This window comes from Chelmon rostratus, chromosome 11, assembly GCF_017976325.1.
Source record: "Chelmon rostratus isolate fCheRos1 chromosome 11, fCheRos1.pri, whole genome shotgun sequence".
NCBI classification, from domain to species: Eukaryota; Metazoa; Chordata; class Actinopteri; order Chaetodontiformes; family Chaetodontidae; genus Chelmon; species Chelmon rostratus.
In genome coordinates, this window is record NC_055668.1 from 24,968,441 (window position 1) to 24,995,341 (window position 26,901).

Below are 26,901 nucleotides of genomic sequence, written 5' to 3' on the forward strand. Positions count from 1 at the left end.
TCGGTGTAAAAATGAATCGGCACAGTTGGTAAAACAGAAAACTACACGATGTATTAAACATTCATAAGCCCTCACACGCTCTCCCTCCACAGTCAAGTGCAGCAAACGATGCAAATTAGCAGTCAATTAGTGGAGTTCTCCATAGTTGGAGAGGAGGCCAATTAAAGCTAAATCAACACAATCAGTCAGTCAGACAATGCGACGAGAAAACGAGGAGAAATGAAGAGGAGGCCTCAGCAGAGACTGTCTCACACACAGTAAAAATAAAATGAGAGTGCACACAGGTTAGGCATTTTATACCCAGATTATTCATGAACGTTGCCAATTAAAAGTGTAGCTGCAGTTAAGCAGCGGGGGAACATCTGGACAGCAAACTGATTTCAGAGTAAGTGCAGCTCAGGTTTAGACCACACTCCAGCAGTCCTGACCTGCCACCTTCACACTCCGAGCTGCCTGTCTGCGGAACAGCTGTTACCGTTCACACACTGGCCCTGCGAACGCCTGGTGAACCCGCAGACGCCGTGCACCGCCTTCAGCTGTGATGCGATTCGCTGTAAGTATCGTGGAAAATATCATAATCCACGCTGTCTTAAAACTAATGTATCATCTTTTCTCTGATGTTAGAAATAAATGAAAACAATTTAGATTGTTGGGGGAGAAAAGAAACACCAACAGAAGACGAGTGGTTGGACCATGATGGAACAGTCACAGATGAAAACATACTTAATGTTAATAGATCCGTTCTTGGTGCAAAGCTAAGTGTGTCTACATGCACCAGGTTTGAAGACTGAGCTGATCGATGAGAATTTTGGTAATTTTGGATTATCTTATATAGAAAAGTTGTTGTCGAGCTGCTTGTGTTTAGAGCAGCAGCACAGTGCGAGCCATGAGGTCAGGCCAAGGCTGCTTCAAGATTTCACTCTACATTTGTTAAAAAAAAAAAAAAAAAAAACTGCATCACATAAAAAATACGGCAACATTTATATCAACTACATTTTCCTATTGCACCAACTAAACATTTTAATTACCGCATCGAAATGCAGTTATGCTGCAACTAAGACTGGTGCCAACACGGTTGCCATAGTAACGCAGCAGTTTGGGTGGAGCCAAGGAGGTAAAACTGGTGAGAGCTACTCGTCTCACTTATTGTGGTCTCACATCTGAGTGTCTAACATGATGATGATGATGATGATGATGATGATGTCTAGTAGACTGAAGAGACACCACAAGACAAAGCAGTCCTCTTCATCCAGCATAGACTGTCATGTCTCGTCGGGTCTGTTGAGGCGTCTCGTCTGTGTCTTGCACTTCCTGTCTTATTGTGAAAACTAATTCTCCTCTCGTTTCAGGCCCTTGACTTCCCGGTGTTTCCCGCCTGTCTGATTGTCTGCCCCGCCCTGACTGTCTCCACCTGTTCCTTGTTACCTCGTGTATATATTGTCTGTGTTTCCCCTGTCCTGTGCCAGGTTGTCTTGTGCCTACCCAGTGTTACACGTCAGTCCAGCGTCTGTTCCTTGTACCCCTAATGTTTAGAGGAGTCTTTTGCTTGCATTTTTCCTTGGCGCTTTTTGTTGTATTTTGTATTTTTGAACACCCTGAGTTTCTACTGTCTTAAAGAGCCTCCTTTGTTTGTTGATAAACTGACCTGGAGCCTTTGTTTTCAGTGAAGTGTCTGAGTCGTGCATTTGAGTCCAGCACCTTGAGCTTTTGCCAGCGTTATAGTGACGAGGGCTGCGACGGGTTAAAAACCAAAAGATTATCGCTATAAAAGGAGTGCTGTGGTTTAAAACGGCTTTAGAAAACATTAATACTAAAAAAACTTACTATTGTTAAATATGGAAACATCTTCTTCTCTCTGTCTGTATTTGTCAAAGTTGCAAATGCAAAAGAAACTGTGCTCTGACTCCTCTTCTGTTTAACATGATGAAACACGATAATAGATGAAAACAAACACGCGAAAAAAATAACTAATGGCCTCATTATTTCAGACTCTTAGCATAAGTGACTTTGCACAAAACACACAGAAACGTGCATGCACACACCTGCCGGGACCTGAGGGCGCTCACCACACGGCCCCCGGGGGGGAAATTGCTCGTTCATAATCAAAACGACAAACAAACGGCCCTCTACTTGGCACACCATTTTGGAGTGACTCAAGCAAAACAAACAGTGACAGAGAGACATTTAGAGAGAGAGAGAGAGAGAGGGGGAAAGAGGGGGGGTGTCGCAGCAAATCAAAGGTGAAAGCGACTGCAGCACAGTGGCTTAGGGATGCACAAGCGATCACACACAAACACACCATTTCTGCTTTCAGCCTCTGTGGAGGCTCCTGCAGAATAATGAATTATTGGTGTGCGCTGAAAAGAAACATTGCACCCAAAAAACTGACACAGACGCCGAGTGAACAGGAGCGCTGCGGCTGTGCAGCGAATCCAGCGCTCACTCCGTCTCAGCTGCAGCTGGGTGTTGTTCCAGATTTGCCAATATCAGCATGAAGATCAGAGCCGTGCGTTTCACTTCATTACTCAGTCTGACACGCGCTCAAGTTCGCTGTTTTCTGTCAAGGACGAGTTGTTATTTTTCCCAAACCAATCAGTGCTGAACACAAATCCTTCTTGCCGATGCTTTTTAGTAGACAAATAAGCTGTAATGACTGTCAGGAGCACTTAAATATTTAATAGGTGCTGCCATTTGTCGACTTCTAAGAAAACGTAGAACTGTGTCAATATCAATTTTCAGTTTTTGCCAATTTCTGACTGATTTGATTTTTTCCTCCTGCCTATAAAGCTGTGATCTGACACACACACAGAGCGCTTCAACCAGACTGACAACTGAAAGGGCAGAAAGAGACAAAGAGCCTCTGAGAGTTCAATAAGAATATAAGAAATCATAAATAAAGAAATGGGACGCTTGGTATCAAAATCTGTGCAGAATTAAATACAGATTCCTGTTTCAGAGTCCAGCACACAATAACAACTATAACAAACTGGAATCAACAGGTTTGTTGCTTTAGCAAAGACAGTAGGTTAGATTGGGCTTAGCTCCAGTTACTTTAGGGGTGAGCCCACTCGCCCCGAAGCACAATTTTCTGAGGTCATCAAGGCCATAAGTTTAAAACATGATTGTGATTTCACTAAAATAAATTAATGAATTTCTAAACAGACATTAGATTTTCAGAGGGGCAGACAGAGGGGCTGCCGGCGAAACTCCTGTCCGGGTTGGAACTACTGGAATTGGATCACAGAACATCACCTGAACATAAACCTGTTCAGTCTAACCACTGAGCAGACTGCACAGGAACTGTTGTGCCCTGTTATTCTCCTTTTGAAGCCAATTATTCAAGAAAAGAAAAACATTAATATATTAAGTGATTCCAAAAAAAAAAAAAAGAAAAAAGTCTCATTTGTATGATGAGTCAGCGCTGACTGGTGTCTTACAGGAATACTCCCTGTGTAATACACTGATTAAAGCGGACAGTAAACATGTGGGGAGTCTTTTAGTGTGAGGGTTCAGGGCAGCCGGCTGGTCCTCTGCTGGGGTCACGTTAATGTCAGGAGCAGAGCTGAAGTCCACAATCACTCAAAGGTTATGTTGAGGTTAGCGTAAGGCAATAAGTGGTTAAAGTCAGAGTTTAAGTTAAGGGTTAGTTAAATTTACATAATTGCATGCATACGTGTGTGCATGGCTAGTGTGGCTACGACATTTTCAACCTGCAAGCTACTGATAAATCTCAAGTTGTTTTCCTTTTTTTACACAATATGACCAGTGTCGACGCACCAGTGTCGACCCTGATCCCAGAAAAGTTGAGACTCTGTAATGAATGTAAATAAAAGCAGAATCAATCATTAACAAACAAAGTGTTCCTGAGTCCAGGTATTAATCTGTTCATCCAATCACGTGTTCACAAAGTGTTGAACCTCGCTCCATCCTCGCTGTGAACCACTGAGCCTTTCAATCACGATGCTATCACCTGTTACCAATCAGCCTGTTTACCTGTGGAATGTTCCAAACAGGTGTTTTTGGAGCGTTCCACATCTTTCCCAGTCTTTAGTTGCTCCTGTTCTGACTTGTTTGAAACGTGTTGCTGCATCAGATTCAGAATCAGCAGATATTTATAAAAATCAATGAAGCTGATGAGGTCAAACATTAAATATATTGACTTTGTGCAGTTTTGAACTCAAAAACAATTAGCAAGTTATCATATTCTGTTTGATTTATGTTTCACACAGCGTCCAAACTTTTTTGGAACCAGGGCTGTAGTAAAAATGAGATCAATAAACTATATTTATTATTCAGAGTTACAGATTGAGCAGCTTAAATCCATGTCATCCAGCATTACATTACTTTTAATGGGCAAGTTTGCACAGCAGTTGTTTAATTTTTTTTTAAGTGAAAGAAAAAACAAACACTAACAAACAATTTGCTGCAATGAAGTGAGCTCTAACCCTGCAGTCAACACTGAGGTCAAGATTTCAACCACTGAGGAGCTAATCTGACTGGAAACAATACAACAACAACTGTACTGCCACGTAATGGGAAGTTTGTGAGACTTCTACACTACCAAATACACACACACACAATTTGTATAACTAACCCTGCAGGGACACTCCACTGACATGATTGACCTACTGACCCTAACCCTTACCCTAAAACCAAGTCTTCACCTCCAAAAAGTAGTCTGGACCGATGGGGACCTCTATTGTGTGCCCACGGTGACAGGAAGTCCCCGTGGGTTGGTGTGTAGTCAGTCCCCAGCAGACAGACAGACACACACACACACACACACACACACACACACACACACACACACACACACACACACACACACACACACACACAGTATGTATGCACTCTCTGTTTGTAGCCTCGCCAGCTAGATTTATTGATGCAGCAATTTTCAGTCTGTCTCCATGCTGTGTCGGCCTGCCAAGCCATTTAGGATATTGTAGTGCTGCAGCGGTCAAGTCTGGCACAGTAGGAGGAAAACACGCACACAGAATCCACACAAACATTTGTTCATCATGCTTCATTCCATCTTCCTAACAACCAAAAATTGATTTGAGTCAAATCCTAATCCTCTAAACCCAAAATCAAATGAACCCAAAACTTACTCTTGAGTCTGTCCATATGTTTAAATGATGATGATGAACCTCAAAAAGAGCTGCTTAATGACATTCAGTGTCAGGCTGGAGCATATGCAGGAGGGGCTGCCATATTTGGACGTCACTGCACAGCGAGCTTCATGTACTGAACGCTGCTTGTTCAGTCATCAGTAGATCTTTAAGGCTCTGCTTGCTACATGTCTTTTGTATTATTTAATTGGACCATCTGATGACTGAGGGCCAGCAGGCGTTCAGTGACACCGCACAGTTATATGACAGGATACTCACAGCTGACACTGGTCTCCCTTGATGCCCTTGGTGGTACAGAAGCACTTCCCAGTGTTGACGTGGCACACGTTGGCATGGCTGTTGCACTTGCATGCTGGAGAGAAAAGACAAAGGTTGAAAGAGAGAGAGAGATGTGCTTTAACATACAACAAGTCTCAAAAGGCTACTTGTGCAACTGCAGCATCTCAGCATCCAGCAGTACCTGCATCCTGCATATAAACACAATAATCTGTGAACATTGTCACATTGCAACGTGGTGGATTCCCTTCAAATCTATGAAAGAAGCTGTTTGGGCAGAGATTGCTTCAGGGCAGCATAAGGTCACCACTGAAGAGACACTATTTCCCATCGCTTTTTTAGGAAATTCAAGCTCCCATTTAAGGGTGGAGCTGACAATTTTTTCAAGCCTGTCTGAAAACAACACTGACATGGTGAATTTAATCCAATATTCTCTCTTTTATGTCTGTTTTAGTCTCTAGCAGCTAATATCTGGCTCTTTATCTGCTAAATGCTCCACTATTTTCACCAGCTCGTCGCTGCCTCTGTCTGCTGTTTGCTGCTCAGCAGATATTCTACACTGGATCTTTACAGCTTTTTCAACAACTGCCTGCTGCCGCTGGAAACGATGCTATTAGAGCGGTGAGGGTGAAACAAAACAGTCAGGTTGAAGCCGGACGTCAGTTAAACAGTGAGCTGACACTCAGCCCCATAACGCTGAAGGCAGCTGCACATTCACATGGTTGTTCTCTGTAGGCTCATCACAATGAGCGACCCCTTTCACACTGTCGCTTGATGCATTGTTATCATAAAAATATCAATTACAGCTGCTTTGTGGGCCGCCTGACGACAAACTGAATATTTCCTGCCACCTAAAATAATCAGTATGCTTTATTCTGTGGAGTGCAAAGGGCTGCCAGTGCAGATTTAGACATTTGGTCTTATTTTTGATTAACATGACTGTCGAGTCAGAGCCACAATCAAACATGTAAAAGATACTGAAAATGCACAGCAGTCACGTTATTACAGGGGGACTCAAATGTTGGAGTACGGGAATTGCCAAATGTCAAAATATGATAGGAAAGGAAGAAAGGATCTGAGATACAATCACACAAGATGTAATTAACTTTGGCCAAAGTGGAAAAATCCCCATCAGGAAAACTTTCAAAACATTTTGAATTGCAAAAGGTGAATTTGGCTTTTGAAGCGATTCATTGAAGGTGGTCCGCTTGATGAGAGCAGCAGAGATGGGAGCCGGTTTTTGGTCTCATCTTTTTAATTGTTTTGTTATGTAAAAGCAGAACATTATGTAGCCAGATGATTCACATGGAGCCGAGCCTGTAATTTAGACACTAAATCGCTTCTGCATGGAGTGACTAATGACAGAGACAAACAGGAATGTTCGCTGTACCCTTGTGTTATAGTGCGTATGTGCTCGCATCCACACAGGGCCGCTCTTTCCTGTGTCCCTCTCCAGCTCAATCGACTTTGTGCTCTGTTCTTATTCTTTCCAATTGGCACAGAGACAGGCCCTGTAATAAAACAGTGGTGCGCTCGGGTCAAGGTAAAGCCAAGGCACCGGCAGATAATGAGAGGAAAACAACCTCTTCTGTCCCTGCTCCTCCTCTGCCTGGGAACAGGGCCCGATTTGATCGCGCATGGGGAACAAAAGCGAAGTATCAGACACAAACGCTGCTTTAAATATTTAGATTTTTGAACACACACACTGAGCGGCAGAAAGACAAGGTTGCACAGGGGGGCATTTAAATGTCAGCAGGCTGAAAGTGGAATTGACGTTCTTCAACTTGAAAAGCAGAGACGCTAACACCCGAGGCGGCAACAATAACAAAATACAATTTCAATCTATTACTTGAAATTACATTGACCCGTCACAAAGAAAGTAAACCTTTTCAGGGATGCATACTGAACTGTACGGGTTTGCTAGATAACAGAGTCTTAACAAAAAGTGGCTTTTAGACTTGAGATAATAGACAAATCACAGGTGTGTTAGCGCAGGCTCGGGTCACCCTGCTGTTCACACAATATTGATTCAGTAGGCAGTCAACAAAGGCATACAAAGGACACAGCGAGGAGAAATGTGCGTTCATGCACTCACACAGATTTTGCCAATGGCACTTGAGAGAAGCCAATACAGACCAAAACAGCCGACAACATCCTGCTTCCAGCAGAGCAGCCTCAGCACAGACTCCCCGCTCTGCACACTCTGCTGAGACAAAGTTACTCCAACATCGCATCTCCTCCTAGAACACTTTAACTGCTAAACAAAGCCACATTTATTTCAATCAGTATTATTATATTTAGTATTTTTGAGAAGTTGAAGTACAATGCTGAGTCTTTTAGCATCAAACAGACAACAGATTAATCATATTTCAGGGCCAAATTTATCAAGAACATCTGAGCCAAAGGTTTGGACTTCTGTTTAGCCTGTTTGTACGTTTAAAAGCTACAATTCAGGACACGCTATGCATCCTGGTGTGCAAACAAAGAGGTTTCAGGAAGTAAAACATAGCTAACAAAACCTGAGGGTGGCCAAACCGTATCAAAAGAAATGGCCTGGCACGTTGGGATATGCAGACACAGTATAAAGACAACAATCATGCTATGCTACAATATTCTAAGATGCTATGAGATGCGACAGAGGTTCTCTGCAGAGATCCAGGGTCCGTTCATCTGCATGCAAACATTCCTACATTTGCCAAAACGTCAATAAAACAAAGCTTCTTTTTCCGTCCCTTGTTAACAACTAAAGCAAAAGCAGTTGGGTGCTACAGAGGTAAACGGACCACACAGGTCGGCCTTCACCCGACACTGGTGGTGGATGCTGCCACCTGCTCATCAGCAGCAACAATTCATGCACACGCTCAGGGCGCAGCATCACAGCATCAGAAGCAGTTCGGGGTTCAGCATCTTGCCAAATGATACTTCACATATAGGCCGCAGTGGGCGGGGATTGAACCTCCTGAGCCACAGCATCCCATAAACAGCTGGACGAGCTAATTTTCAAAACCATCTTCACAGCCAACAGACATTACAGCAACAATTGGACATTTTGGGAAATGATCCTCTTTGTTGTTTTACAGTGAGATAAGAACATCAATAGCAGCTTTATCTTTGTGTGTCCAGCCCACAAATACTGCAGCTCACACAGTAGCTAGCTTAGCACAAAGACTGGAAAGCAGGTAGCAACTCCTACGCTGTCTTCATGACACTTCTGATCTCCAATTAATGTTTAAAAATTAAAATATCACAAAGCTTCAGTTTATATTCAAAGCTTTCAAACATAGCTTTTTATGAAACATCTGCTGGACACGACTGCATGCAGCATCTCTTAAATGCTGCTTACACACTGACGCATGACTCAAGAAACAAAATGCTGGGGTTTCTTGGTTATATTTGTAGCTTTCACGAAAACACTGTGGTAGGCTGGCGACCTGCCCAGGGTGTCCCCTGCCTTCGCTCGAGAGACGGCTGGGATAGGCTCCAGCCCCCCCGTGACCCTGCAAAGGATTCAGCGGTGTATAGATAATGGATGGATGGATGGCTTTCACGAAAACAGCACACACATGTTTTATAGATGTGAGATTATTTTTTTAGCAATTATTTAGCCATGGTCCTGGACCAACATGGTAATTATCACGATCATGGATGGAAGGAAGCTAAACATTTTAGTCATTTCAGTTCATGACGGGCCTGCAGTTCAACATATATTTAAGGCTCCTCTGATTGTCCTGAGTCCTTTGCGGTAGAAAGACATCTCAGGCTTCCAGTTCTAAGCTCAGACCCAGCTTCTAGCCTCCTGCATTGATGTACTTTCGGTGGACCAGGCAAGACAGGGTGGGTTTCACTCCTGCTCTGTCACTAACATGACAGTGCAGCAGCTCTGTCGGCGGACTGAGGCCCTTTAGTGCCTGTGTGGGTTTTATCTGGGTGTTCAGTTTGGTTGTCCATTTCTATGTGTCAGCCCTGTGATTTACTGGGCATCTGTCCAGGCACTTGCCCATTGTCAGCTAACATCAGCACCAGCCCCCCCCACAACTCTTCTGTGGATCAGCAGTTATATCTTTCTTCAGGATCGTACATGTGATTGGCTTTCACATACAGCAAATCCATGCAGTCAGTCAATCAGGCTTTCACACTAAACCTGGAGATCCTTATTGTAAAATAAGCACTTGACTCATCCGACCAGTTTGCACACATAATATCAAAATGCTGAGAGGAAGTGAGCTCAGTTCTGTGTGTGTGTGTGTGTAACTGGAGGTGAAGGGCGAGAGGAGCAGAGGAATCATAAAGAGGAAGAGAGTGAATGAATGAAATGGATGGAGAGCACATCACACACCACACTTGCTGACAACACAGAAACAAGATGCAATAAAAAGAAACCTGATCTCTTAGCAAAAAAGGCTGATTTGATATAAATCATATTCCCATGACTTGTGCGAGCCCCCCGAAGAGAGTATAATTTCTCACCCCACTGCTTCTGCATGTATACACACAGTACAAAAGATGCTTGTCGTCAGTGTGTGTTTGAATGTTTGTGTGTGTGTGTGTAGGTGGGAGCTGGGTATGTGTGTCTGCATGAGTCAGACAGAGACAGGTAGAGATGAGGAAAGAAGAGAACAATCCTCACTGAACCTCTTATCCGTTTCTACACTCGGCTCGGTCTAATTCCCGACGGGTGTGCAGTTATAAAACTCAAGATTACTTAATGGAGGGAGAATCAAGGGCCCTTGCGGTGCTAAACATTACTCCAAAGGGTGTTTTGTGCAGTTGGACTTCAATACCCATGAACCCAGAACCTCCAATGCAATATGTGAATCATTGTCTGCTGCAGCTAAATATCCCTCAGCGCATATTTTAATAAATTCTAATTTAAGTACAAATAAAAATGGGACAGCTGAAGCATTTCAACTTATAAACACGATCCATACGATTTCTTAAATTCTTTTTGAAATGACGCACTTGAGTTCTCCATGCATAAATCTCTCTCACACACACACACAAATAATAGATACATTTATTTTTGGCTATTTCTTATGGCTGGAATGCCTCATTTCAACAGCTTTTCCTGCTCTTTAAGAATCTCTCCATCAAAACGATTGAAAGAAAGGAAAAAAAACGCAAACAGAATGACCAAAAGGTGCGAGCAGGAGCTGTGTTAACTAAAAGACATCCATACTTCATGTGTGTTATACCATACCCATATACCTAACATGCAGGTTTATGGAAAGATGCAAAAATAAGACGAGCACATGCACGAGCCGCCGTGTGACCAATCAGTCGCTCGTCTCCTCATGATCACGGTGGAGTCTCTGTGCGTGTGCGTGCATGCCGTACATGTGGTTAGCCTTTCTTCTTAGCACAGCATTATCGTAGGGTGGTATACTGTAGCAGTGGCAATGACCTTCACCCTGAGATGATTACTTTTTGATATGGCTTAAAAAAAATCTGTTATTTAATTAAAAATGTATTCTTGCAACAGAAAGCACAATTTTCAAAAGTGTGTGTGTTTGGACAGGTGAAATTTAATTTGCTCCATGAATTATAAAAAGCAAATATATACATATCTATGTCTCTCTATATCAGATCTACAGTATATAAAAGTGGCCAGCATGACCAAGGATGGTTATGAGGAGTGTCTTCAACAACACGGCCCTCATCCAACCTCCCCTGAGTGATTTCTAAACAAAGTAGCGCGATGTGTTGAACTGAAATCGGGTCACTTGTGCAGGTCACTATAGTGAGAATGTCCATGGAAATTTAATTAGATGTCACAGACCTCACATAATATAACAACCTCAACCTCAACAGCTCGGTAATTCCAAGTAGATTTCCTGAAAATATGCCATTGTGGGATGTGTTCACACCTACCTGGAGTGTTGATTGGATCTAAATGGAAATCATCTCTGCAGTAGAACATGTGTCTCTGTGTGTGTGTGTGTGTGTGTGTGTGTGTGTGTGTACCCATGTGTGATGGTGACTGTGTCATGCATGTGCACATCTGCATCATGCTGTCTTGCTTCACGGTGGCGCTTGGAGAGCCGGCGATGATTCTCGCTGCAGCGGTAAGCTGCTAATTAATGGATTCGACATGATTCTACATGATGGAGGACGCGTTTATCAACTTCCCCATCCAAATGCAGCAGTCCACTCACCAAACAGAGTGTTGATGGCTGATAATTATCCACAACAGTAGATTATGCTAGATGATGTTTTTGAATGTTCAGTGGAACATTTTTATTAAAGTGCCTTTTATTGAAGCTTGCTAATCACAGTACGGCTCAGGTCTAAAGCGTAAAATCTCGTGCTGCAGAATCGTCAAATATAAATACAATAATTAGGCCTTCACAATTTTAGTTTTGAAACAAACGTCATCAGTTTTAATGCTAATTGGGTTAAACACTACAAGGTGCCATTATTCTGTTTCAGGTTGCAACACTTTCACTCCTATATAATTATTTCGATTGTAAACTGGTGTTTGTCCCAAAAGAGAGCTGCCTGTCAGCTCTGCATCAAAACAACATCATTTTTTCCCATAATGCTTTCAAAATGTCATCCGTAAAACTCCCGTCTTCACTGCGCCTGTAAGCCGACTGTATTCCCCAGATTAATCACACGCTCATCTCCGTGAATATTTTTCATCACCTTCATCATCATCAATGTCACCTTCCACCTACAGCTGACTCCTGCTTTTCCTTTGTCCGGCTCCACAGACGATAAGAGAGCAACGGGGCTTTTTCCCGTGTTTAATGAGGGGACGTCGCTGTGAAGGGTCGAGGGTAAAAGGACGAACACGAAGTAAAGAGCGGTAAGAAGTCGGTAAAATATACGTACATAAATATAACACACATACACCGGATGTATTAGCATACGAAGAGAAAAAAGGATTTCAATGACTTATGACATCAAAGAGGCCTTCAATGGTTTCCCTCCCTCAGCAGAATGTGATCAGCAACCATCAACCTCCAAATATGAATATTTAAAAGTTTCAGTAATTGTCTCATAAAGGATTAATCCAGCCCTTCATAGTGTGATGAAAATAAAACACTGATTTTAAGCAGATTTTCAAAGTATTTTCAATGCTTACAAACGTTCATCAGGAGAACTAAATAAAAAAATAGAAATATATTTATATATTAAAGAATATGTGTGCTACAATGCAACACTTAAAGTCTAATAATCAAAATGAATGTCTGCTTACCTAATGTCACTACAGACTTGCTAAACGCAGTCTAGCAAAAACTCCCGTGGCTCTGAATGTGTTTTGGGGAGTGACAAGAATAAACGTTCCTGCAGGAGAACCTGGAACAGCCGCAGTTCCAGCTCACCTGAACATTCAGGTGAGCGGTGCAGTATCAGGCCTTGCAAAGCCAAGAAAGTGAGCGGGTCACTTCGATTGCACTGCTCTGCCGCAAAGGGAGCGTTGGATATCTAATATTACTGTAACAAGTAGAGCATGACATCTGTGAATCAATGCGCTCTCTTCGTCATCCTGAACTCACAGCCTTTGTTTACTATGGCACAAATTTGGTGCGAGTTTTTTCAGATATAATTTGTTCTGTCATCCACAGGACAATCAATACTTTAGAAGCCGAGTGGCTGCACTTCTCTGCATGGTCCTGTGAGCCCTGCGCAAAATGTTATGAGGTAAAATTCACTTTTAGCCCTGTAATGTGGTTCTCTGTGTGATGTGGTGTGGTTGCATTCACTTCAACACTCCTGCTTGTCCTACATAGCACAGGAGCTAGTTATAGTCATTGTATGCTGGTTAATGTCAATGTGAGTGGCGAGCAATAAATGAAGACACACAGTTGAAAAGCAGCTTATTCTAGACAAGAAATGAGTCACCGCTGCAGCTGATTGGAGATCAAAAGGGATTCGCACGCCGTTTAAAATCGTATTTACAAAAGCGTTTGTATGTGTGCGGCAGTGTGTAGGAGCGTGCGTGTCTTTCGGTTTGTCTATGTGTTTATGTGGTGACCAGTCAGACTCCAGGAATAGAGCTGCCAGAGGGAAGATGACTGGATACCGCAAAGAATGTTGGGTAGTTTGCCATTCCGCCACAAGGCTCCACAGGTACATGAACGCACACAAGCATGTTTACAAGCACAAATATGCACACACACAAATGTAGGACGGCAGGTGAGGGTGGATTTGGCAGCGTCTCCATAGAGAAGACTGAATGGAGGAACTCTGCGAGCAGCGTCCCTCGTCTGCTACTCTGCTGCTGCTAAAGCTCAACAACAGCTGGCTGTGTCTGATCCATCACACACACACACACACACACACACACACACACACACACACACACACACACACACACACACACACACACACACACACACACACACACACACACACACACACACACACACACACACACACACACACACACACACACACACACACCCCTGCTGGCCTGTCTGTCCCAGTCTCTGGCTGTTACAGAGACAGCACTCAACATCTCCATAGCTCCTGCTCTGCACACAAATGTACAAAGATCTCCTGCTGCTGCACCCTGCTAACAGACAGTACATCAAAACCTCAAAATTAGAGACACACAGCAGAGGCAGAGGGAGGATGGAGGGAGGGGGCTGACAAGGCATGAGCTGCTGGGACCACCCACACCAAAACACGACGACACCGGCTGTTTGTTCAAATGCTAAAAACATCTTTTTTTTTACGTTTCACTGACGAGTGAACTCTTGTGATCGTGCAGTTTACTTTTTTCTTGCTTTTCGACTGCCTGTGAAAAACAAGAACAAAATAATGTAATGATGCTTTCACTTCATATTGCACATGGAAAACGGGTCTTCATACCTTACTAACAACCAAACAGGTAATATGTCAGTTACTCACAAAATGACTCAAATGACGTACGCAAAGTTCAGCCGGGAACAAAGTTTTTTAACAAATGCTGCTGTTTCTGTTGGATAACAAGAAAAAGGTAAAGTTTAGAACTACTCCAGCTCATAGAAACCTGCAGTGCTTGTTTTGTTGCTGACAACGAGCTACAAAGGCTGATATTGTGAATGCATGAATGATCCTCGGCAAAATGACTGCCCAAAAGTCAGCTAGTATTTGTAGGAGTGTATGACCACAAAAACTTTCAGAAACTGGTCCCGATCACACTGAAAAAAACATTACTGGGAAGAAGATACCGGTCTCGAGTTGACTCCTCACTACAGAAGCAGAGTAACAAATACACCAAAATACACGACAAGCGTTCCTCTCTCTGTTGGAATGAATTAATAACACCTGCAGTCATGCATTTTTTATTCTTTTAAGATTTTAATATTGTTTTAATCTATTTATTGATCTTTTTCTTTCTTTTTCCCGTTGGACACACAAGGAACTGAAGTCCTGTGCAGCCCCACAAGAAACAAACCTGTAAAAATTACAAAAGCTCTAAGCTCAGTAAAGAAGTCCTCCAGACTCAACAACAGCCTTTGACTTGTGTAGTGTTTCTATGCATCACACGACTGAGACTGAGAGTCTTCAGAGAGAGAGAGAGAGCAAGAGAGGTACTGCAGAGAGAGATAGAGCAACAGAGCGAGATGGAGGGAGGGAGCTCCTGATGTGAATCATGCAAAATTTATGGAAGCAATAAAACTGTTCAGCGTGAGCTGCCGATGGCAGAGGAGCATTATACGCTGAAGGACTGTGTAGCAAAAGATAACAAGCACAAGAAGAAATAATACATGCTGAAGTCTTGCCTGCAAGACAATTCAGAGGGAAGCACAGGAGCTCAGTGGTCTGCCTGCTGCAGGTGATACCTCGCTAAACCCGAGCACCGGTGGAAAAATACTTCATTTATGAAGCCGTTTAAAGAACTACATCATTCGTACACAAGAATCCAGATGTGTGAGAAACTGCATGAAGGCAAGCATTTGTGTGCTACGACGTTCTGATTTTTCTAAAACCCTTGTTAACATTTAGTGGCTAAGTAATCAGATTATTAAGCAGCATCCCTGATGTACAGACCAAACAAATGTGCACTGTAGAAATAAAGAATTAACAAGAAAATGGTTTCCCATTCACAAAATATTCTATACATGTGGCTACTTCCAAAAATAAGCAGTGATCAGGTTTATTAATGATGTTTCATTTTGTAGCTTTGGTTTCTTTGTTTTGACTACAGAGATTTGGCTCCATTTTATATACAGACACAGCTACCATACATGAAGACTAGTCTTCACACAGCTTCACCTCTGATCATCATCCCTGCAGTCCTGCTGTAGCCGCTTCTGGAGGAGGAATTGATTTTTTGTTTAGTGTAGGATTTAACCCATTGATTGTCAGATAACCGCCTCACCGCTGGATGAATGTGTCATAGTTCATTTACAACACAAAATAGAAAAAGCAGCTTCATAAAGACAAGGTCAATCCAAATTAATTGATTATCATAATTAACTTGACCAGCAGTTCTTGAGGTGTGATGTGTACCTTGCCCTTGACTCAACCTCGTGTTTTTGAGGAGTTACACTGTGGAGGAGCTCCGGAGCCTCGGAACATATCCTCTGTAACACCCTGACAAAGACGCATAAATCCACCTTAACGCTCTCCTTATCCTCAAGCACTACTCTTAACGTGCCATTAAGCAAACCACAAACCACATGACCGCACAAACAACCGAGGCTGCAGTGCTTCCAGGTGCGGCTGTTTCTATCTGCAAAGCCCGGCACGACCCTTCCCATCATAAATATGATTAAAAAAAATGTTTAGAAAACATCAGTCTGTCTCTCCGCTGTAATAAAAACTAGATGAGAGATCAGCAGAACAAAGACTCCCAGGATGTTCATAAAAACATGCAGGTTTCCTGTCAGCTGCCGAAATCAATGTTCTCCTCTGAGCGACTGAAAGTCTAAACAGACATCCAACACGCTGTCAGCGGCAGCTCTGAAGGTTGCTGCGGGTGCGTTTGATTTCGTATGTGCGCAGGACAAGGTGAACGGTACAGTCAGAGAAAAGGGACATTAATGCCCTGCACACACACACACACACACACACACACTTCATCCAGATTTGACAAGGTTAGTTAATCATCTGTCACGGGGACAGGGGAACGGACAGACTCCTCTCTCCTCTGTCTGTCCTCCATCTCTTCCTCTCTATTTATCCCTCCATCTCCTCCTCTATTTCTTCATCGTCTCTCCATCCAAGGGCAACTGTTCTTTTCCACCGATATTAACCTTGTATATCTCACCACATGCCTTTATCTCTTTTTCTTTCTGTCCGCGACTCTCTTTCCTCCTCTCTCACTCCTCTCCCCCCCCCCACTGCCTTTTCTCACACTTCCATCCTCTTTATAACCCTACGAGCCGAGGCCTTTTCCTCTAACTGTCTCTCAATCATTCAGTCCTCTAATCGGCCACACATCATTGCCTCCCAACAGTTTAGTCCAAGGTAAATCTAGTGGTCCTTTAATATAAAGAGAGATGGAGATAGAAAGAAGGATGAATGGACTGATGGATGGATGAACAGTGGGGGAAATTTAAGACAGAGAGTTATTGTGTAAGAGGGAATGATAGAGGTGAGTCCAGTTTAACCAGCGCATTACTGGGAAGGGGTGAAGAGGAAAGGAAATGGACAAAGAGGAGAGGAGGGCGAGAGAAACAAGGAAAGGGAGGAAGGGGAGAAGAAAGGAAAAGAGAGCAGAGGAAAGGTAATGAACGAAGAGGAGGAGGTAACAGCAAAAGAAAGATGAGAAAAGGAGAGAAGAAAAGAAAAAAATGGAAATAAGGACAGAAGAGTAAAGATGATGAGAGGCAAGGAAAGGAAAGAGAAAGGAGAAGAGAGAGGAGCTGAGGAGAAAAGGAAAAGAAAGCTAAAAAGAGGAGAATGCAGTGCGAGAAGAGAGGAAAATGAATGAAAAAGAAAAATAACAGAAGAGAACGGATGAAAGAAGAGAAAGCGATATATAAATTGAACAAATATGGAACGAACCACAGAAGGACAGGAGGCATAAAAGAGGTGTTGAGAATGGATGATGTGGGGAGAGAAAGAACAGGAAGAACGCGACCAGAGGATGTTAAAGAGAGCGTAAGGAAAAAGCCAAAAGACAGAGACAGCGATGGACAGACAAGACAAATACTGCAAGAGAAGCCAAAGTAGAGGAGAAAGTGCATCAGAGGCTGTCCTGTGCGGAGGCGACGAGAGGCGTGCATCTATCAGCACCGCGCTCGCTGCGAGACGCCGCCAGGGACGGAGACACCAGTCAACTCAGGAAATAAGAAAATGATTAAGAGCGATTTAATGTCACGCCGCCGCCAAGCCAAAACGCACATCTGTCACAGCGAGACTGATGTTACCGCACCTCCCTCTCTCACACTCCAGCAGTCACTCATTCATTCATTACACTCTCCCATTTCTGATGTTTTCTCCCAACTAGGCCCATATCGTTCACACACACACACACAAACACACACACAGACCTCTGCTTTCCATCATCTAACTCACACACACACACTCTGGTGTTAACATTTCCAACAATGGGATTTGCTATGATTATTTCCATATGAAGCAAAACAAAGCATGGAGGAACTGCTGACAGACAAATATGGATGCACATAAAGCATGTGTGCATCTCTGCGACTGTTTGCCTGCATCAGCAGCATATTTCTCAGAGTCAAACCCTCTCTGCTGTTCGCTAGAAACAACAAGGAACGGAGGCAGAGACCCAGCTAAGGTTCTGGTGCTGTTCCCTCAGTGTCTGCAGACCACAGTCCTGTCCAAACTACACAAGTAGTTTCCCCTTTTCACTGCGCCAGTGCTCTGCTGGCCTCCACCAGCTCCACAAAGCAAAGCACACACTCACAGCTTTTAAACACTGCCCCCTTCAGGTTGTTTGTGTCTATTACAGTGCTGTAGACCACTGGCATCAGTCATGTTTTTAACGATTTGCTCATGATTTCTATGAAAGCAATTCAGAGCAAGAAGTGAAGTCGACATTAAGCTCATTTCTGTCTATGATTGAGTTCTGTAAAAACTTGTTTCCCAGAGAAATCTACGGAAGCTGAGAGTGCCCATGCTTACAATTATGTGTTCTTATGATCAATTATTATCTTCAGATCAGTTATATTGCCATGAAAAAGGGTTAATTTATCTCGAGTTTAGAAAACAAAGAGACGATTTCTTGGGATAATTCATCAATAGGTGAACTCTGACATGCACATGCTGCTCTGTGAGCTCGGTTTCAAAGCAAACAATACAAACTTTGCTAGTGATTTGATATGTGGGTATTTGCATTATGGATACTTATTGTAAGGGAAAAGCCAACAGTGGTCAACATAAAGCAGACTTGTTACGGTCCAGTCACAAACAAAAGAATCCTTGTTGACAAAAGAAAACTGGAAAAGAATTTATTTTCAATGGTATCATGAAAAACTAATAATAAATAACATTTAAGTACAATCTGATGCGTTGATCACAAATTGTTTCTCTTTGACTTTTTTCATCTTAATTAGCAGCTACAGCTGTCAAGAAGCCGTCTGTGCATGCTGGCTGATGTCTGATAAACATTGTATTACTATATTATTTAGTATAAGAGGGAACGACCTTTTGTGTTCTTGTGATAACAAACTGATTATCTCATCATTCGCAGCGCATGGCTGTTTCTTGCAAAAATTTGATATGTTTTGCTGATGCTCAAACCAAATATGAGCTCATGTTAAACCTCTGTGAACTTTGCACTCACCATTGCACTTCCCTCCGTTGATGGGGTCGCCGTAGTAACCGGGCATGCAGCTCTGGCAGTGCGTCCCTGCTGTCAGGTTCCCACAGTGCTCACAAACGCTGCCATTCACACACCTGCTGTGACCATTACACTGACAAGCTGGAAGGAAATTACACACACACACAAACACAAACACACAGGGTGTTGCTTTATTAGACACACCTCCTGAAAACCTTTAAAATCCTGCCTTCAGGACAGTTCTGGCTGCTGTATTCAATGTAATGTGGCCAACAGATGAGTATGTGGTCTGCTCCGGTGGTTCACTCACCAGGACACTGGATGAAGGCCCAGTTGTAGCCTCTATCAGACAAACAGAGATTCTGATCCAGCACCATGTCCCTGTCTCGTAGCCTGTCACGGTCTCGGGGCCCAGCTCTGGCACTAGCGGGCTTCAGGGGGCCTCTGTAGGAGCCCTCCATGCAAACGCCTCTGCCGGTGTTGCTAGGATCGCCACACCAGCCGCACTCGGCCCGCTCCAAACACTCTGCACATGTCCTCAGACCTGAACAGTTCTGGGCTGTAGAAGGGATTAGACACAAGGGAGCAAAAAGTTAGGACTCAGGTTTTCTTGACCCATTACCGCAGAGTTTAAAACTGGTTCTAAGACTTTTTCTGTCTGTCTCACAGCAAAAATTCACACCCTTAACAACCTGAGGACGAAGCTGTACCATCGTCAAACCGGCCGGTCGCTGGTTCTCTCCTTTGGTGTCGTTTTAGGAGCCATTGGCAAACGACCTCTTCAGTCATTTACATACAAGGACGTGTTGTTTATTGTTGGTATTTTGTTGGTTATATTTGTGCCATATGTGTCAACTGAACAGAATGATGAATAATGACCTTTAATTAATTGCTCAGACTCAGCTGCACGTACATTTAAACTGTAGCCGCGTCTGTATTTTTGCAAGTTCTAATGAAAGAAAAGCCTCAACTCACATTTGAGTTGAAAGCAAAGTGTCTTTAAGGCATATTCTGACCGTATTCTGCCCTTCACGCTGCAGTACAGTTAATCCAAACAGCTTCAAACAAAGCATAAACACAACAAATGGCTTTAGTGATATAATCTCGCTGCTCTAATACACCCTGCATCCTTTGTTTCCACCTTTCCTTTGACCCTCAACATTTATAATGAAATTGACTTCTGCTTCCCACACCATTCCACGTGTCGAGAAACGCATTTGTATTCATAAAGTGGATGTGACATTCAAAAACACTTTACTGGTGCAAATTAAAAACGACACATTTTGTTTTTTATGGTATGGCATTCAACTTGTAAAAGCAAACAAAACTCTCCATACTGAAGCCCTCGTTCTGTTCATGAGGCAGAGTGGGTGACACGAATAGGAAATCAAGTGTTTTTTTTCTGGAGGAGCCGGCCTCCCGAAGTTAACTCCACAGCTCGTTTGGAACCTTTCAGTCTTGTTTTGCTCTTCTCCTCAACATCAACTGTCATAATAAGTTTTAGTCTACAAAGCGAAGGTGGGAATACGCACTCAGACGAAGGTGGGTATCTTGGCGCGTACAACCAAGAGGTTGAGAGAAGTTATCCGAGGTGTTGTTTCTTATAGCCCGGCGAGATGATTCAAATGCAGCGTCAAGTAAAATTAGCATTTTCACCAGAAGTTGTGCCTCTTTTGAACACGAGCCATTTCCATAAGCCACAGATGTTCTAGCTGAACCTGGATCTCTTTCTCTCTCTGCGTCCCTGCTAGCTGGCTCTGCTTGAAATACACCCCCTGTCCTCTGCATGTGTGTTTGTAAGCTCCCTCGTTGCATTATTCAGCCGTAGCAATGCTGATTCATTTGTTCTCTCTCCCTCTTTATAATTACAAACTTCTGCTCTCCCTCTCTCAGATTCACTCTTTTATCTCCTCTCTGCCACATTTTTATCCAGCTCTTTTGCATCTTTTCTATTCACTAAGCCATCTTCCCCTCTCGCGCTCCTTCAGCGCTGCTTTCTTCGCCACTGTACCCCCTCCTCTCTCATTTCCTGTCATTCTGATTTAATTAGATTTTTTATGGATTACTCTAAAACACTTTAGGCACAAATGAAATCACAAAGGATGGAACTCTTCTACTCGTTTTCATCCCTCCTCTCTTTTCGTCTCTCCCCTACTGTGTTCTTCCCTCCAGTTTTCTCACCTGCCCTTATTCCCTCTCTTCTTTTACAACTCGCTGGATCCCCACTGTAGTCAATAGTTCAAAGAGAGGCAGTTCAACAGAATATCCCTAATCCACCACACAGTAGGGTTTCCTCTGCTAGAAAAGCACATATTTACATACCCAAGAGCAGACTTTAATATCCAATAAATATACCAGGCCTGTTTATCATTTAAAAATGTGATTCAAATTGCAGAAAATTGGTAGCTGCTCTTTGTAAACCCACACTTTTTAGTCACCAGCCCTTCTCATTTTAATATAAGTGAATTCTTTGCTTCACTTTGATTTAATAGATCAAATTTTCACCAATTTTGTGGCAGCCAATTTGTGTCGCTTCGTGTTACTTGTTGCGGTGCCAGCCCAGTTTTTGCTCTCCTCATAATGATCGAGCGACGCTCAATAGGCACCGACTTCTGTCCGTCACATTAACATGAGCCCTTTCTGCACCTGATTGGACACTACACTGTGACTGACTTTGCTTCCAGTTTATTTTCATCTGTGAAAAATGGCAGCTTTTGTGCAAACAGTCATATTTCTCATAATCTTTTCCTCAAATCAGCCAGCATTTGTGGAGACAAACAGGCATTTTGATCCGCACCCTGGCTGCTACAGGATTCATCAAAATATATACGCCAAGGTAGTTTAACATCCTAGAACTTACTCAACTTGAAATGTTTCGCTTTCACTTTAACTTTATTGGATTTTTCTTCTTGTAGCTGCTTTGGATCAACACGGATCCATCACTATTAGTCATGCCCTTGTCTGCCTCGCTTGCTGCACGGCTATTTTGAATTTTTGGCAAAATTATTTTTACCTCTTCTCCTAAAAATTTCATCCAATCTTCACCAATTTGCAGAAATGAACCAGAAAAAAAAAAAAAACTGCGTTGCTGATGCAAGCTACCTCAGGCTGCAAACACAATTAAATGTTCTTTAGAAAATGTATTCTTGTCTAGTTTTCTATCTTTAGCGACCTGTTTAAACAGTCACAAATCACATCCAGAGACAGAGGCTCAATCCGTGAATTTAAATCTCATGAAAACTGAGCTCTACAGATGATGTTACTGCATAACAACCGGGAGCCTTTTTTTATCAAAACCACTTAAGTGGCTCACAGAATCACACTTCACAAAAGTTTGTCACTGACAAGCTGCTAACGAACACCTGGTTACTGTGTGTATGAGAGTAAGGAAAGCTGAGAACACGAGGCCTCTCAGACATGAAAATATATGGTAAATGGACTGCAATGATACAGCATATTTACAAGGACACTTCCACACATAGCCTGCAGGGACCAGGGATCGAACCACTGACCTTCTGATAGCCAGCAGCTCTACCTCCTGACCCACAGCCACCATCATATTCTGATGCAGTTGATCTCTACATATTAACACATACTGCAAGGTGCATTTGCAGCTCCTGACTGTAATTCATTTATGAAACGTCAAAATCAGTGACAGCGTAAAAAAAATAAAACAAAATGGATCAAATATTTCAGGCATCTGCATGCATGCCACAAATATGATGAAAGAGGCTGAGAGGACGCTAAATGACGAGTAAAAGCAGCTCATACAGAACCGAAAGGCTGTGAGCAAAAACAAATTCCTGCATAGACAAGAACTGTTAAGTCCTTAGATGTTCACTTACATAGCTGGTTTGTATAGATAATATAATTTACCTCCTGTCCTTTCTCTATGTCTGAGCCTTTTCTATCTTTAATAGCATTTCTGACAATCTGGCTTCATCCATCTTCCACATAAGAAATAACAGTTATTGTCTCGTGTAGTCTTGTGCACTCAGAGTAGATTAGGATTAGAGAGGAAAGTGTTGCATTTAAGTGTGTGTCTGCAGGGTGTACGAGGCTTTAGTTTTAGTTAACAGCACCAAAGATTTAGCCGCACCTTGAGCTATTACACGACATTAGCTCCCGGCTTTTTGCAGAGTCAGTGTCCCTTTGGATGGTGCCTGTATTTCTCATGAGGGTGAAAAACATATTTCATGATTAAGAACCAAACATGTGATCTCACCATGGTCCAAAGATGAAACTGTTGACAGACTGGTGACTACTGGGATGCTGATTAATGCACTTCAATGGCCTACAAGTTAACGTTCTTCTAATTTCTTGTAATAAGGGTGATTATTATGTTTTCACTCCGTGTTTGCATAAACAGCTCTGCAGCACTCTCCTGCCGACAGGGGGTGAGCGGAGAGGCAACACTCTAATTTAATTTCCATTTATTGCATTTTACTGCAATTAAATTACGAGTTTGGGCTGGTAAATTTAACACGAGTACCAAGGAGATGAACAGATGAGCTGAAGACACAAAGTGAAAATTCAACAGATGTATTTGAAACACGCCTGAGAGTCCACAGCCATGTTAGCTGAGTTTAAAGGAGGACTGTCATACTGTCATCAAATCCCAATAAGAGACAAATAACTAGCAATGAACTGATCCTAGTGACAGTTATTGTCTCTGTATACAAAGCCTGACACATATTATAACTCTCCACTGTAGTCGAAAAATGGTTTAAATCATTCGGAACCAATGAGGATTGGATACCAACAAAGACCTTGTTGGTTTGGGTCTCTTTGTTAGATTTGTTGACGACAAAAATACAGACCAGCAGTATTGTATAAAGTTAGTTGTTTATCCATAGCAGCTGTGGTGAAGAAAATGTGAAAATCCATTAGATAATGGTGTCAGAAAAGAGTCATAAGTCAGGGAAGTCAGGTTAGGTTAGCACGATTCATCCCTCTGGGAACCATAAATGGTGATCCATCCAATAGTTCCCAAAATAGTTCACTGCGGACCAAAGTGGTGACTAAATCAGCTGATCAACCAGCATTGCCAATCCTGACAAAACAAAGTACTGTAAAGACAATAAAAGATACACATCAACTCAATTTTCATAACATTTTTGCTGAAAAGCAGTCACACCGTGTCTGTAGGGTTCCTATCAGATTCATGTAAATGGGGATGAACATAAATGTAGTAACTAGGTCAAATCCAAGAGGACATGAGTTTGCATCTCAGCCGGAGCCACAAAACATCAGTCGCTTAAAAACCTCCAGCTGCTGTCGTCACTTAGAGACTGAGAGCCTCAGTGCCTTTAAAGTTCTGTCAACAAGAAACATTAAGCACAACATTGCTCAGATGCTGGCTGCTATATAGCAATAAGTGATATCAACAGATAAAAGTACAAATTTCTGCTTCACTTTGTGCTCATTTCCAAAACCTTCCGGAAACATACTGCTCCACTGAAATCAGGATATTAGTCCTCTTCATTGACAGAAATAACCTCGAGGACACCTAAATACAACACATGACGAATGATCGTAGGAACTTGCGCTATCTTGCTGCAGCAAAGAAAAGGATTGTTTGCTCCTGCTGGGGGAATTTTCATCTTATCAAATATTCTCTCAGCACAAACGTCTCAGTGCCACATTCTGTTCATCACAACGGGTTTGACATTTGCTGTCCCTGGATAGCACGTATCGTCTGGCTTCATCTTGTGCAATCCATTTGCTCCTACAGTATTTGACAGTTAGCATCGTTGATGCCGGTAGCATACAGATCTGTGAGCCCCTATACATAATACATCAAGTGTAGGAGCCATAAGCTAACTTCTGCTTCACTCTTCTTGTGGCATGTGATGCTACAGAACAGCAGATAGACATCATGTGGAACAGAGAAAACATACACACGAGATTGCCTCCAAAATAAGACTGTTTCTCCGCGCAGCTGAACCAATACAACACCGGCGACAACAACATAACCATCGTCATCATTCAATTGTTGCAGCACTGTGAGAGCAGAGAGGTGTTGATTCGACTCTAAGGTCATTCTGAGGCAGGAGTTTGTGCAGGTTTTGTTGTTACTGGACTGAAAGGTGTTCCTAATATTTGTGTTCTCTCCATATATTCGGAGAGAGCTTCCTGTTTGAGCTGCGGTAGCGTGGGAACTCTTTACTGCCTCACCTCATAACGTGCACGGGCTGAAACTTTAGGCAATGAAATTTATGATTCCGTGTTTCAGGTGGTAATTGAGTCCTCAGAGATTTTTAGCTTTGAGGCTAAAGGCGACTCCTTGTTGATGATGTCATGGCATTTGCTGAGTTTCTGTTCTTTTGCTGCCGGTATCCGCTTTGTAATTTCATTGGTACTGACTCATTGCATGCACATTATAACGCTTTCACGCTGACGACGAGTGTCATGAGCTCCCAGCTTGCAGGGTTATCGCTGCAGTTGTTCTCCATCCCCAAAAGCATGTTGCTTGTGAAAGTCCGGCCTTTCTGTATCTTTCTATCGACTGAACAACAATGACAAAAACAACTGCCGGCAGCACCAACAGGATAGATCAGCATGAACGTGGGCGTCCACAGTGGCTGAAAGACACCAGAAGCAAACACTGACCTCACACGCTATGCAGAGAGGAGTGCAGTCAAGCTGACAACATCGAGAATGAAAAGTTTAATTTATAGAATAATTCAATGCTGCGATATCGCTGCCATATAGCTGCAGGTGCAAGACCTTTAGGGAACAGATGCTCGAGGCAGAGTGGTGAGAGGCTGACAGAAAATGCAGAGTGAAGCTCAAACTTGCCGTATAAGCCAATGAAAGTCCATTTTACAAGTACAAACACAGCACTGCACAATTAGGTTTGCATTGGAAAATCAGCTTTCTTTTCGAAGGAGCTCCTAACACTTCCACCACCAATCTGACTGCTGGGGCAACACTTGAGCTAATTATTTCAGGAGGTTGTGTTGAGGAGTGTGTAGTTTGCCTCTGGCCAACATGAAAAATGGGAATGATACACAAAGCCCTGGGCTAAATTTATCTGATAAAGAAATGACCCAGTTCAAATTGGATCCTCAGACAAGCATTCATTTTTGTGAAAGCAGCTACCAAAGCCGAGGTCATGAATCCTTCAGCTGCACCCTGCAGGCCTGGTTTCCAAAACAAGACCTGATTAATCCATGAGCAAGAGAAGTGAAGCAGAAAGTTAAGTATGAAACACTATACAAAGAGTGCTGGACTGTAAAAAAGCAACAATGCTATACCTGAGAAGTTAAAAAGTCCTTTTTATATGTTGTACTTTGAGCAACGGAGGTAAAAAGTAGCAGAACAGAAGCATCCTACACACCTTCTGCCACCCAGCTGAGACATGAATAATAAAGGAGAAAAGGAAATGGTGCCATTATGTAAGCACTGAAGGCAAAACGAAAGAAGGGAAAACAATCTTGGTTTGCTAACAGTAGGCTGGAGAGCTGTCTGCACTCAGACGACTGGCACCGGCAAGGAATAATAATCACCAGTCACAAGACAAAACCCTGTTTCTGAAGCTGCTTTCTTAACTCCTCACAAACGACATCACTTTGCTGAAAAATTGACTATTTGTCTAACAAAAGACCAAACGCATCAAAAAAAAAGTTTTGCCTCAGGGGGAGACTTTGACAGTTATGTCTACCAGAAACTTGTTTAACGGCAGAATAAAATGCGTCCTTAACTTTTACAAACAATGAACATGAAGAGAAAGAAGCTTCACTTGGTTAGGTTAGCGAAGTCGTGCTGCGACGGCGTCCGGCTTCTGTCTTGGCTGATTAT

General features: G+C 42.8%; 1 protein-coding gene across 1 annotated transcript in view; it reads right to left on the reverse strand.

The window, feature by feature from the left end:
- Window positions 1-26,901, reverse strand: part of atrnl1a (attractin-like 1a) — a 246,474-nt gene that overhangs the window by 138,467 nt on the left and 81,106 nt on the right. Inside the window, exons 19-21 of the mRNA XM_041947414.1 lie at window positions 19,409-19,657; window positions 19,102-19,239; window positions 5,391-5,484 (exon numbers count right to left, since the gene is read on the reverse strand). Of these exons, the coding sequence (XP_041803348.1) occupies window positions 5,391-5,484; window positions 19,102-19,239; window positions 19,409-19,657 (481 nt within the window). The remainder of the gene's footprint in view (window positions 1-5,390; window positions 5,485-19,101; window positions 19,240-19,408; window positions 19,658-26,901) is intronic.